General features: G+C 36.5%; 1 protein-coding gene across 1 annotated transcript; it reads right to left on the bottom strand.

Annotated features, from left to right (window-relative positions):
* Nucleotides 1-2,340: 2,340 nt before the first annotated feature.
* On the bottom strand, nucleotides 2,341-7,193 carry LOC134650060 (juvenile hormone acid O-methyltransferase-like). Its single transcript, XM_063504886.1, has 4 exons — nucleotides 6,601-7,193; nucleotides 4,741-4,912; nucleotides 3,550-3,658; nucleotides 2,341-2,580 (listed from the first exon to the last, which is right to left on the bottom strand). The coding sequence occupies exons 1-4, from the start codon at nucleotides 6,960-6,962 to the stop codon at nucleotides 2,411-2,413; spliced, it is 813 nt and encodes a 270-aa protein (XP_063360956.1). The 5' UTR covers nucleotides 6,963-7,193; the 3' UTR covers nucleotides 2,341-2,410.
* Nucleotides 7,194-14,895: the final 7,702 nt, after the last annotated feature.

Here is a 14,895-nt window from a genome sequence, read left to right as displayed (position 1 = left end):
GACTTTCTTAAAAGACGTCATCGAGTTTCAAGCGCTGTCAAATTTGATGAGACGCTTAAATTAAAATATTTTTTATCCATTTCTCTAAAAAATCGGCTTACCTGTGAAATGAAATGCCATTTTTTGTACACCAGAGTTTTTAGTGTTCTTGCCACACAATTTGACACAACAATAATGCATTTTTGATAGCAAAAACTTCTTCGAGCTACCGAAGTTTCTAGACCGAGCCCGGTCCGCCGACTGAAGTAAGCGGTGTAGGCGTGACTCGAAGATGGAGTAACGCTACCGTATGTGTGGCAGAGGGGGTAGCGCGACTATGCTATGTCTAGAGGCTGGATGGTCAGTGGCCGCCGCATTCTGCCACCGCATTAGGCGGACAGACTAGTGTAAAGACGACGTTCGTTGAACGAATCCATTCAAGAGTCATGCGGTCGCCGTAGTAGGCGGACAGACTAATGTGAAGACGACGTTTGTTGGCCTAAGTAGTTTAAAATGAATTCGGCGACCGCATTAGGTGAACGACGCAGTGTAATTGCCGCTTTAAGTAAGTATGATATAGAACTGGATATAGATGGTCAAGCAGATCTTGTCAGTAGAAAAAGGCGGCAAATTTGAAAAATGTAGGTGCGAAGGGATATCGTCCCATAGAAAATTTGAATTTCGCGCCTTTTTTACTGACAAGAATTGCTTGACCAGACGGTCTAGCATGAGTTGCGTTCTCGCGCGCGACTCCATACTTGAAGTCGCGCCAGATGTATGGAGTCGCGCGCGAGAATGCAATTCATGCTAGACCGCCTGCTTTAATTCGTTCTCTTTGCTTATAGGGACTGTACCAAAAAATACAATACTGGGACTGTACGCGCTGGAGAGGTCTACACTGAGGTACCAAAACGGAAGGATTATGTTTATAACATATCGTTGAACTTTCCATTCTGAGACTTAGTTAATTCTTTTAGCTTTTAACCTCTTCTCTGTGTATTTATTGCTCAACGGAAATACCTAAGCCCTTTCTGTGCTCATATTCTACAAAATTTAGTTTTTACAACGTACGTTGTAGTTTTATTTTTCTCTTGCATTCGAGAGCCTGGCGCCTTTACACATTTTATTGTGGCATTTATTTGTTCGGTCCACCTAGGGTTTGCAATCCGGATCCGAAATGTATGAAATTATCCGGATCTGGATCCGGATCCGCGGATATTCCCATACATTTCGGATCCATCATGCAAACCCTAGGTCCACCTCGTGGATCTCGCCACAGCATAACAATTACCGATTACGCTCTTTTTGAACTGTCCTGCCTTGTTTATTACTATCTATGACTGTATTAGGTATGTTAAAAACAATGTTGTGATTTTTTTTACATGTATTTATTATCTAAATGTAGGTATATATCAATTCTTAATCCAATTTATCCAAATGCATAATAGTAGGTATCTTTAGATAAAAAAATATAACAATTAACAATCAATTCTTAAAATTAAAATAAATTAATCTTATAGTTAATTAAATGTTAAATAAGTCATGTATTTGTGTAATAAATAATAATTAATAATAAAAATGATTCATTAACGTAGCCCACACTGTTAACTGACAGTTCGTAAACCTTATTACAAAAGGCATAAGGTCCACTGATGGACAGTTAAGAGTTGCTGTTTGTATACCATTTTACGGTACACCAAAATATGAAAATGGCCTAACAGTGTAAAAGGCATAATTGTCCATTTTAATACCGAGTTGGTAAAAATAACGTCACAAACCGAACACGCATGCTCTTATGTTTTAATCGCAAAATCATAGGAAATGATGACTATCAATACTTAACACTGCACTGCGCACTGGGCAGCGAGCACTGCGGATCAGTGGACGAACATGTGTGCTTTTGAAAGAATACTAAAATCCGTGGCGTGTGAATCGTCCGATGCGTGCGATGCGGCCCTGTGGATTGTGATGGACGTCTAAGTACCTTTACTTGGTATTACGGTAATGCAACAGGGGGTAGTTAGAAGAACACACTGTATACGTGTACTTCCAGCTGACATTGGTTTAAAGTCCTTAATATTGTCTTCCTCATACATACTTTCATACCCTAGGTACCCCGCCTAGTTACTACCTATACCTTGGTTTAAATTACATACATTTATTCATGAGCTCGTGAATATTAATTGTACCTAATACTGTACCTAATACTGTTACATTTGTACTTCAAGGAACGTCCTATTACGTAAGTTGACCTTAGTTAAACACGCCTAACATTTCATTTACGAGCACCAATCATCACTTAAACATTTAAAAAATTTACATCCTCTGAAAATATGCTTGGTGAAGTACTCATGATATTTTTAATGTGCCGATTTGTGTCGTCAGTCAACTAGCCTACGGCAATGCGCAGAAGTAGGTAGTTTCGCAGCGATCATTTAGTACCCATGGCTACGATGACCTTGTAGTGGCACTTGATGGACTCGTGTTGGTTGTTGTTGACGTCCATCATTCGCATGTCGCGAACGACCTGCAGGTAGTCACTCAGGTACTCCGGCCACTGCTCCTCGGGGATGTTGAACGGCGTCACGGCCTTCACGGCTTCTGCAATAGACAAATATACCAATTTCATCCCACTGCAGTCCCACTTCTATCCCCAAAGCAGTGCAGTAGCACTCAACTTATTTACCATGTCTTCAAGGCTCCTTAAAGAAATCTGGGCGAATCTCGATCTCCTTAACCAGTCATTCAAATAAGAAATCAGAAACATTAAATTGGTTCGCGACATTCACAAAGTAACATTACATGCTAAATCACTTAGAGCCTATCCAATTCTAATCCTTCCTGTTTATCTTTACTACAAGTGTTCACGGAAGAGAAATTCATTTCAAGGGTTTGGTGACCTCTCGTTATGGACCAATAATATACTAAACGACGTATTGGTTTATTATTCAATTCGGGCCTAAAAGAGCAGAGCCACCATTTTGGTACCTACTCTATTTTCTACTCAGAGTCCAGACCAAACAGCACTAAAATGTAAGCTTGTTACATCATTCCACAATGTTTTAAGGGTATAAAAACATGGCGAAGGATATGAACCGATTGGTATAAAATGCCATACTCAAAACCAGCCAAGTACATGTCGGACCAGAGTTCCATAATTTTCCGACCGCTACATAAGAAGGAAAATGGATTATAACGGGGCACTAACGTATTTTCAAAAGAACTCAAAACGTCTCAATTGTTTACATAATAGTGTATATACCTGTATGTAACAGTTTTCCTTGGAAATAAGAAGCCACATTTTCGCGAGTTTCTTCATATTTTTAAATCCACGGCTGAAAATTTGGAAGATTTATTTCTTTAAGAGTGATTAGTTTCGAATGGTGTTGGTATCTTTGTTACTTTTGCACAAAAACCTAACTACACCCTACAGTTTACTACCAGTTTACGTACACAAAAATATTCAATCATAACGAATATTTTCACCTAACCTCAAAAATTTACAAATGATAAAATACTACGTTAACAACATAAAAAAAAGACTTGGAAAAACTCCATTTATATACGTACTTTTACAATTATCCAGGCTGTTGAACGTGAAGAATTTGTCCTGGTGTCTAACTTCGACGTTTTTGAAGCCGATTCGCGTCATAAGCGTTTTGACTTCGTTTTCTGGATCCTGAAATATTAAAACAATCAAAATAAAATATATTTTCTATGACTACTTTAAGCTCTTGAACTTACAAAATCGCATTTTATCTAAATCAGGTCACGTGTACACGTGTAAAACCTAACACCAAGGTCACCAAGTCACACCTCACTTGGATTGTATAGAAACATATATACAACTGCGTCCACAGACCCTTTTCAACCACATCGTACTCGTACATCGTAGGTCGCAGCTGATGCAGCGGACGCAACGCGCTTTTGCGTAGGCATACTGTGCGCTTGCGCCGCGCTCAGTCGCCCGGTTTTGTTATTTCTGCAGTTAATAGAGTTAGATCTATTTATATCATAATACAAATTTGAAATTACACTAGTAGTTCGCCTCTAACTGTGAGTTAACTCTTGATTTACCAAATATCGCGAGAGAACTGAAAATGGTAGTTCATCGCTACTTGAATTAAATAGAGTACCTACCTAGTGTTACAAAGCGCCATCTTGCCTGACGTGAAGCGTAAAGGGTAAAGGGGGTACTTAGTAGGTATATAAATTGTACCCTGAAAATCGGCATTCCGTATGATGTCATCGGCACGCATCGCAAAAGTTGCCTCTCGGAGCATCGGTGTCGGCATTGCCCATGAGCGATCCGTACGGTACGGCGCGGATCAGTGGACGCACTTGTGTGACTTTTTTATACAAGGAATACCAAAATCCCTTTAATGCGATGCGTCCGACGCGTGCGAGGCAGGCCTGTGGACGCTTACCTTTACCTCGAGGCACACGCGCTGCACACGCAAGCGGTATGGCCTGACCTTTATTCGGATAGTTTTTGCGTGAGTTGAGAATAATTTTCATGATTGGACTTGAAAGATAATTTTTCTTAAATCTGATGTTATTGTTGTTTAATTGGATTTACATTAATTAACGTCTTATGAAAGTTATATCTGAAAATATATGATGACAGTTCACACAAACCTACTGCAGCGGGAAATCTCGTTGTTTAAGTTATTTGAACTTTCCGAATTATACAATTCACGATACAGTTCTACATTTTTCGTATTTTCAGTATAAAATGTAATACGAACTCGTTAAAAATACCTGAGAATCGTGATAGGGCGAGGTGAAACTGTCGACGTTGTTCAAGTAGGCGCTCCACTGTTCGCGGCGCGCCAGCAAGCGGAACACGTCGTATATGGGCATGTGGCCCAGGAACAGCAGCACGCAGCTGCCACCCTCGTCCAGCAGGCGGTATATGTTGCTGAACGCCACCCTGAACAGACCTGATTCATTAGATTATAGATAGAGTAATTAAATATTTATATAAAATATAAGTTTTTGGCAAAAAAATATTTTTGCTACAAGCTTTTATCGCAGACTGTACTTTTCTTACGACAGACAACTAATACTCATCGAGACAATTCTAAAAACCCCTAACACAATTAGGTTGCGTTGTTTCATCACAGAGTCAATATTTTGACGCATATTTCACAATTAGACTTTTATATTTATACATTTTTGTAATTACTTATTAAACTTTTAATCAAGTTAATATTATTTTCACCAAATTTTAATGTTATATGTTAATTTTTATTTTATTTTATTCAAGAATAGTAGTATCATGTAAATTATTAGATATAAGATATAGTTATAAGATTGCTATGCCCTAACAGGGTTCATGTTTGATCCAGAAATGAAATACCTTAACCCCTTGTAAAAAACAACATGAAGATGCAATAAATATACTGAATACTGAATACTGAATACTGAGTTCCTATGGCCACCTCCTGTCTCCATCATCAGATCAGCTCGATGGTACCATAATATTGCATTGTCACCCGACTTACAAGTGTATGCAAAATTTCAGCTCAATCGGAAACCGGGAAATGGATCAAATTTAACTTGCAAGATTCCATTACATAGTTACATACAGGTCGACCTAATAAAAGCTTGTTAATAATAAAAAATATAGTCTATCTATTTAGAAGGTATTCTGTAAATCTGCAACTAGCGACCCGCCCCGGCTTCGAACGGGTGCAATGTAGATACTAATAATCATCGTCATATTTCAACCAATTTACACTAATTAAACCTAAACGTACATTTGTACCTTATTGCTCCTGAATTTATGCTTATGCTTATTTATTGATTATTTGACGACCCTGTCTGGCCTAGTGGGTAGTGACCCTGCCTGCGAACCCTATTTGTTCCTGAGTTATGGTTGTTTTCTATGTGTATATAAGTAGGTAAGTATTCATATAGGTTTAGACTTATGATCATTTGTTTTTTTTATGTGTGTTGTATTGTTTTGTATTTATCTATATAAGTACGTACCTATTTCACCGCCTAGCACCTATAGAACCTACAGGTTTTGCTTAGTTTGGGGCTAGGTTGATCTGTGTTAGATGTCCCCTAATATTTATATTTATTTATTTATTGATGACACGGCAATCAAAATCAGTTCCGTGGTTTAAAAGATTAAATACAGGCAGACATTTTAAAAGTACTCTACTTATGTAGGTAGAGATATAAATCGTCATTTAGTACTCACTACATATTTAATAATGCACTTGATTGATTTGTGTAATATTTTCAAGAGCGACATAAATAAGAGTTATCATGTGGTACATGCTAGATAGGTTACATGGGTCAAGAAATTAATAAAATTACAATTTAAATTTAATAATTTTAAAAACATAATTTAGAAATGGTATCATTTGAGCTATGAATGACTAGTGTTTTATTACGTCACTATTTATTCGCCATTTCTTATAAACACCCCTGTAATGGACGTGCCGCCGATAATGAGTCGCATAAATCCTCTAAAATAACTAAAATAAGTATTGAATTGGTTCCGTTACCAAATAAAATAAGTCGTCAGTTCCAAAAGATTGAATTGGTACTAATTGTAATTCATTAAAAAAAAAATTGTTTGGCACAGTCAATATTCTAAGGACTTACTTTTGCCTCTTAATCCAGTGCAGCGTGAAGAAGGAGAAGGCGTGGTCGAAGCGGCCGCCCAGCTCGGCCGGCAGCCGACCCTCGATGTCCAGCGGGATGAACACCGTCCGCTCGCCCCCGTAGTGTTCGTTCGCATAGTTCACCATCTTCTCACTCAAATCTCCACCAACTATCGCGTCGACGTCTTCAGGAAGAAAAGGCTTCAGTATTTCGGTAGTAGTACTTCCATCCCCGCAACCTATGTCAATGATTTTGGCACCGTATTTTTTCCATTTAATTTTCGCTGCATATTCTTCGAGGCAATCTAATGTATCCTTCTTCTGTAACGCGTTGTTTTTCGTGTACAGTTCGGCGTTATTCATTTTTTCGTGTATTTATTTGCGTAGTCGGGCTGGGAGTCGCGTGCGCAGCGCAGGCCGACCGTGCTTGGTGCGGTTTCGGCGAGAGTCTCAGCGGAGGCGCGGCGTATGTATTTATATAGTGCTATGTTACTCGATGCCCTCATCCACTCCTACGAAATCCGCAAGAGTGCGTTCGCTCTTATCAGTAGGTACGCATGTGAGGTTTTGTAGGTTGATTCTATAGAAACGTGATCTTTCTTGTTTCCATCAGGTGTAGGTACCTACTTCTCTTTCTCTGTAACATAACAAAGGTGCTAATATACCACGTTACGTTGTACTTAATACGTGGTACCACAATTTGTTCCAAGAAAGCTACGATAGAACGTAGATAATAAGATATTGATAGCTAACTCATAACTACTCATACACATAAGCTATCAGAATCATATCCATATGTGGTTATTAGTATTTTTTTTCAGTGGTATCATACCTTTAGGCTGTATGATTAGAGTCTGTTTGGAAAGAGAAGAGTCGTGGAATGTATTGGGCCCCATACATACCACGACTCTTCTCTTTCCGCGCAAACTCTACAATTATGAACTACAGACGCTCTAAGGACACGTGCCAGTTTTTTAGATTTTTTTAAAAGTTTAAGGTATGATGAGATAGGTACATATAATGTATCCTAATTATGAAGTATTGGCCTCCGCCCGCGTAGAGGTTGTTAAAAACGTTCAGTCCCATTTTCACCTCCTTAATCTCTACAATTCCAATTTCAAAGGTTTGAAAGATTAATTTTCAATTGATAAATACCATTTTTAGCAGCATGGAATCTCGTAGCTGCCCCAACTTCCGTTTAAAAATCCACCCGTATATGTTTAACACTGATTTAAACTTTCCCGGTCCGGCCCGGTTTCTTCACGATGTTTTCCTACACCGAAAAGCAACTGGTAGATATCGAATGATATTTCGTACATAACTTCCGAAAAATTCATTGGTGCGCGCCGGGGTTTGAACCCGCGACCTCCGGAATGCAAGTCGCACGCTCTTACCGCTAGGCCACCAGCTCTAGCACTGGCTAGGACACCATTCCGAAGTAAAAACACATAAAATATGAAAAAAATACTTTTGTCAAATCCTCTTCACGCTTAAACCGATTTAGATAAAATTTATAATAGAAATAATTTGAATCCCGGGGAAGAACATAGGATAGTTTTTTTCCCGAAAAAGGAAGGTGTAGGATTGTATGGGGAATCAATAATCGCTGAACCGATTTAGATGAAATCTACGTCTACATCTTTGATTTTGAAAATGATACTAAACTTTGACATACAATTAGAACCTAAACAATTATTAATATCAGACGTCGCCGACGCTTAAACCCCCAAGCCTGCATCAAAAATCACTGTGGCTCTACTTTTTTAAAAATACATTTTAGGAACACAAAGATTAATTCTGCCAAAGGAAATCTTTTATTCAAAGAACCCCGTAGTTGACCTTTTTATGGCCTGAGCACACTCGAATATTAGCAACGAGCCCAAAGTAAATTTTCAGTTCAGCAGTCTTTTACAAGTACATATATGTTACATATAACATATCTGAGCCGATATAAGTGATTTTAATTTAACTTAAAAGATTTCAAACAATCGTACTGCCGTATTCGAACTTCAAGATATTCACAAGAGACGACACGTACTAGATCCATTCTAGATACGTTATAGTTTAGATTTCAACTAGTTCTCTTTTGCAGCGCGATTCGGGCAACCAATGTCACTTTTACGTTAGACAGAGATAGATATCTATTAGATGTGAATTGGATCTCTAAGTCATATCTTGTGGAAATCGTTCAAGAGTATCTCCAGAATCGCGCAAATGTCAAATTTGATAGGTTAGATCTTAAACATATCGTTATCGTATCTTGGCGATGTCTAAAAGATATCTAGCAGATGTTTATTTCAAAATCCGAATCGGGCCCAAAGTCACAATACCTACTCACATAACAGCATCTTAAATGCTTGTTTAAATACATGCGTTACACTGTTAAATTAATACAATATACAAACCTACTTATATGCCAAAATTGCAAGTTAAAACATAGGTAAGTACTTACTAAAAAAATGTTTTTGGGAAAAAAAACATTATGGTACAAGCTTTTATCGCTGACTGTACTTTTCTTTCCTCAAGCAAATAAAACTCACCGAGACAATTCTAACAACCCCAAACATAATTAGTTTGCGTCGTTTTATCACAGAGATCCCATGGCCACCTCCGGTCTCCATCATCATAATATTGCATTGTCATCCGATTTACATATATAGGCATGCAAAATTTCAGCTCAATCAGGAAATCGGGAAGCGGGTCAAATTTAGCTTCCAAGATTTGACCCACCACTAACAAACTAACATACATACGTACTAACAGGGCAAGTTAAATAAAAGCTTGTAAAATACAGACATAAAATACTGATTTAAACTTTCACGATTTTTACACATTATTAAATTGTACAACGGGACTTAATCGCGAATCTAAGAAGACCACGTCTTCTCTAAGACGGGGACAACGCCGTCCTCGAAACGTTGGAGGTAAATCTTAAAACTTAGATACGCGATTAAGTCCCGTTGTACAATTTAATAAGACATACTTAAAATAAGTAGAAATATATATTTTTTTCAAATTTAGTGTTACTTATATAATTATTAGTTTTTAGTGTTTTTTCTTCAAAAAGTGGATATTAAGGGTTAACTTAACCAGGATACAAAAATAACAAAAAATCTTAGTATTTTTAAATGCGCTCTGCCAAGGATTCCCAAGTTAACATAAAATTAGGTAGGTAGGTATGTATCCTAGGAGAGACACTGCCAGGTTCACTGTAAGGTGATTTATTTTATTTTATTTATTTATTAGAGCTTTCATTTATTCCACAGAGAATTGTAATTTTTAAGTTATAAAGTAAAAAGTTAAAGTAAAGTTTTTAAGTTGTAAAGTAAGTTATAAAGTTTTTAAGTTACTTAGTATTATAAGTATTATAAAGGTGAGTTATGTATCTATAAAGATACATTGCTAGAATATTCACTAAGAAATCAAAACGATTTAGAATAAATTACGATGTTCTATTTATTAAAAGTATTTTAATATCGTTTTTTTTTTCATTATTCAAGTGTCACAGATATTACAGATAAGGCTACAGCAACAAAATAGAGCTCGCAGTCTGGTTGCTCTTGTAGGTACCTCAACCCGGGCCTAGATCAGAAATATACAGCAGCAGTTGTCTCAATTAGACAGCGATCATGTACCAACAGATAGTTTCGAACATAACGATGTTCCAAAACCAGCCCAGCGACCACTGCTATCTATGACCAGCATGTCACCATCACCATCGCCACTTCATTTTCAGTGTGTCCCCAACTACAAGACAAACAGTAAGCCTGTCTGAACAAGCAAATAAAAATGCCCCAACACCACCATATATCATTGCCATTTTCAGGTTTATGGGTCAATTTCTGAACACGATTTTTTTTCTGTCCGTGATGAAAATCGCGGGTTAGCATCAGACAATACTTACCAATTTTTTTTTACATAAAGAAGTCACACTTTCACACCGAGTTCCATATGAATTCACTGATTAGTTGGTTTTTAGAGTACACATAAAAACACCTAAAGGCTCAAATTACTACTCCCGTGCCCTGTCCGGAATCTACTTTTGAGCATAATGAAAAATCCTACGAAAAATTCTACATTAGTATCACTAATTTAGTGTCAAATACTTAAACTAGATGATATTTACTATCACTGAGCACATATACTATTAACTTCATTGTGGTAAATAACTCGTGATCGATGTTTAAATTTTGTCCGAGCGCGCGAGTAAAATTTCGTCGGCAAAACTCAAAGGGCTCTGACAGCCGACGTTTGTATTTGAACCGCCTCGTGTCCCGCCTCACCTGTACTGGCAGTATTCGGCTGTCTCTCAAAGCAAGCGGATGTAAGTCAAGCCGCGGCGTGTTCGAGCAAATCGCGTAAGTATTTCGGAATCCGGGTGGGCGACAATTTTTTTCTAATTTCGATGCCCCTTATAAATTTTATTTTCCACATAGCTTTTCAATAGCAATTGTCATATTTAGGAGCCCTTTATGTATCTTTATGTAAGCGATAACATAACAGTTTGGTCAAACACGATTTAAATTTTTGGCGAATTTTTTATTACGAATTCTAATTTCCGTGCCCTAATTCCCATAACAAATTTACCTAAAACAGCTGATTAAGTGGCACGGGAATTAGAAAGTATTACATATATTGTCAACAAAACTTTTATTGGGGGCACTGTAAGTTAATTGGCAATGTTTACGTCATATTATTATTACTTATATATATTGGCATTGAATATATATTATATGTAATAATAATACGACGTATATCTTTCTATTTTACATTTAAGGAAATCTTAAAGAATGCACAAAAATCTGTGAATAGTTTTTTAGTATAAGTACATTGTACTTACATACAGGATCGACCCGAATAACCCGGGCAATTTTAATACGTAAGGCAAGGTGGGGTAAGACGACACCGGGGTAAGACTATCACTTGTATGGAATCCTTGTACTGTTAGTCTTGCCCCACCTTACCTTATTCATTGATCATATTATAACATTAAAATATTATATAAACATAAAACTATTTCTGGAATTATTACATATTATAATACCTGTACCTAAGGTTACATGAAACAAAATGAATCACATTTGCAATGTTTTGTTTTTGTACATTTGACAGCTGACAGCGTATGCCGTATAAAGTTTAAATATCTGGGAGACCTAGCTTTGCTTGGAAAACATATAGGTACCTACCTACCTAAAAACTCAAAAATGCGCGTTTTTCCAGAGATAACACCTACCTAGATAGATTTTTCACCCCAGAAAACCCTCATATATGATAAAATTTCATCGAAATCGTTAGAGCCGTTTCCGAGATCCCCGAAATATATACAAGAATTGCTCGTTTAATAGATTAGTTGTTATAAATTAGCTTTTCTAATACAAGAAAAATTAAATATATCCTATTCTTACTATATTATAAATGCGAAAGTATTTCTGTCTGTCTGTCTGTTATCTCGTCACGCTTAAACCGCTGAACCAATATCATGTTGATGATATTTGACATGGAGATAGTTTGAGGCCCGGGGAAGGACAAAGGATCTGGGGACACGGCAGTGCCGCCCTAATAACATTTAATTTGAACATGTAATCTAAGAATTAATGCACTTTAAAATCCCTTAGTTTTGTCACTGACACAATCACTCACAATCATCATTATTCTAAGGTACTTCTAGCATACCCACAAGTTCCAAATTTGAAACGTAATTAGGTTTAAGCTTTTTAAGCCAATAAAAATCTAATAATACTGCAATATTAGTCACGTTCTAAAGATCTAATAACTGCATAAATAAGTTTGTAATCCTATAGAAATATATGCGATAACAAATTTACCTTTTAGTTCTTACAATTAGTAGGGAAAGTAAAGGTACACTACGATGTACGATGTGAGTATGAATAAAGATGTATATAGTTATGATATGTGTATACATAGTATCAGTATGGTATGGGTATGATTACCTGAAAAGAAGGACAGCCTACAAAAAGAGATGGGATCCTATCAAAAACATTACATGTAAAAAGATGCAAGTCTCGCAACACAGTTCTACTACTACAAAAAAAGTTTTGAGATGTAATGTGAAACCAAGTCGGTTATTTTAGACAATGCCAGGGGGGTATTAAAACCGTAATACTATTAGATACCTTATTAGGGTTCCGTAGCCAAATGGCAAAAAACGGAACCCTTATGGATTCGTCATGTCTGTCTGTCTGTGATAGTCTTACCCCGGTGATAGTCTTACCCCACCTTACCTCATATGTGGTTAAACAATTGTTTGTGTTATGAATTTATGAAGGCAGCATATTCGATTTCTTCAGATTAACTTACACAATAACTTCTTCTCTTTGTGCCCCTATTTATTTCTTAGTATCATTTCCTATACGGCCATAAAGCAGATCATACACCTTGTACCTATCTACATGCAGATACATAATGACACTTTTTAATGAATAGTTTTGTATGTAAGGCGGACATGTTTACGCAACTACTCAAAGTATTGTTTTGAAATATATATATTTTACTAAGAAAGAGAGATTAGTTGCCATTAAAATCAAGGAAACTATTAGTCAAATACGTAGTTTTTAGTGTATCATACTTTCGTAGATTTGTCGTCCGAAACTAAAATTAAAGTAGATAAATATGTTCGATGCCGCTTCAGTATGGTTGAAGTATATTATTGTAGATTAAAATATACATAAATAATAGTTTTAACTACCAAAATAAGCTAAGAAAACAATTCCTGTGCCATGTTCTAATTTCCGTGCTAGTAAAATCTAATTCCCATGGACACACTAATTCCCGTGCCCTGACCAAAATTTTAAATTGAAATAACTTTTATAGTTTTATGAATATTTTTACCCCATAAGAAAATTAATGTTTATTATATTTTTTATCAAATTATCAGCATATTTTTTTTTGTGTAATGTTGGTATTTCAAAATTCCATGGGAATTAGACAAAAATGCTCGTTTGGTGAAATTGACCCTTATCATCCTACTCTGCAGCTCCAGTGCTCCTTCCCCTGCAACAGGTACTTTTTATTAAGCTTTTTTTTACATATTGTGTGTGACTTCTGGCCTTTCGAAAACTCCTGCTCATTTTTGACTAGCGCAATTCCGGTAAATCGCTACATTTCTAATACAGTGCGAGTGGTTTTGATTTGACTGGCTTATTTTTTCTCTTGGCAATTCAACGGGGCAACGCAACGCTTCCAGTGTCATGGGGACATTTTGGGCCGGCTACAGCCCGGGGCATGGTCTAATAAAACATGGTCTTCTCTTCCCAGAGTGACACAGGCCTAAGTCACAATAACATTGCCACTTTATTTCAACATAACATGTTACATGGGTACATTATATCTATGGTTAATAAGTTAAAATATTTCTTTATAATTTTATAATTTTCATTTATATGTATTTTATCTTAAATTTTACAATAACACGTCATTTTTAATTATTCGTTAGCAATATCTTCCGATTCACGAAATAAATTTCAGACGTTCGGGTAATTCTGTTTACACTACTGGCAACACAGAATAGCGCTGTCACATTTGACAATCCGCCATTTTGTCCCTGATCGTCATTCTTGTCGAACGCGTGTTAAATGTTATTTCCATCTCGCTCAGTGTCAGCAGTCGCAGTGTTTTCCAAACTTTTCACGTCGTAAGCTTGGTAATAATAATAAGACTAAAAACTTAAATAAAAAAATCGTTAGTAATCAACTCTAGAAGAAATTAAAACGAAAATTGCTTAAAGTCACCCTTTATTGATTAACTGTGAATTCATTTTTCAAACGTTTGTCTTGTATAGATAAATAAAGTTTAATTTAATACATTAGATTTGTTTTATTTTACTATCTTTCTGCATGAATAACTTAAAATTAATGCCGTTAAATTAATTTTCACCGTTGGTTAAAATTCTCCCACATTTTAAAGTTTGAGAGCCTGTAAACAGCATGATGACGTAGGCCTGTGTCAGTTAGGTCTTTCGCGAATCTCGGAACAGAGTACCAGGCGGAGTATATTATTATACCATGGCCCGGGGTGGGTACTTGTCCTAGGTTAATTTAGTGTGACAAATCCTGTTGCCGATTATATCATTTGTTAGTATTAAGAAGCCTGTAGCTGATTTGTTTTTGTAAGCACTTGACGACCCGATTTTTTTACAGTACATTTAAATTGTAGAGGAAAATTAATTATGGATGTTATTAACAAAAAAGCTATATAGTAAATTACTTTTGATAAATAGAACATCGTAATTTGTCCTAAAATCGTTTTGTAACACGGTGATCCTGATGGAACCTCAACC

The sequence above is a fragment of the Cydia amplana genome, chromosome 1 (assembly GCF_948474715.1).
Source record: "Cydia amplana chromosome 1, ilCydAmpl1.1, whole genome shotgun sequence".
Lineage (NCBI taxonomy): Eukaryota > Metazoa > Arthropoda > Insecta > Lepidoptera > Tortricidae > Cydia > Cydia amplana.
The sequence above is the reverse complement of the archived record's forward strand: the minus strand, read 5'-3'. Positions and strand labels throughout refer to the sequence as shown.

Coding starts and splice junctions, on each gene's coding strand:
- LOC134650060 (XM_063504886.1), bottom strand. CDS start 6,962: ATGAATAACGCCGAACTGTACACGAAAAACAACGCGTTACAGAAGAAG. Junction 4,913..6,600: donor CACTGGATTAAGAGGCAAAA/GTAAGTCCTTAG, acceptor AGGTCTGTTCAG/GGTGGCGTTCAGCAACATAT. Junction 2,581..3,549: donor CAGCCTGGATAATTGTAAAA/GTACGTATATAA, acceptor TGTCTATTGCAG/AAGCCGTGAAGGCCGTGACG.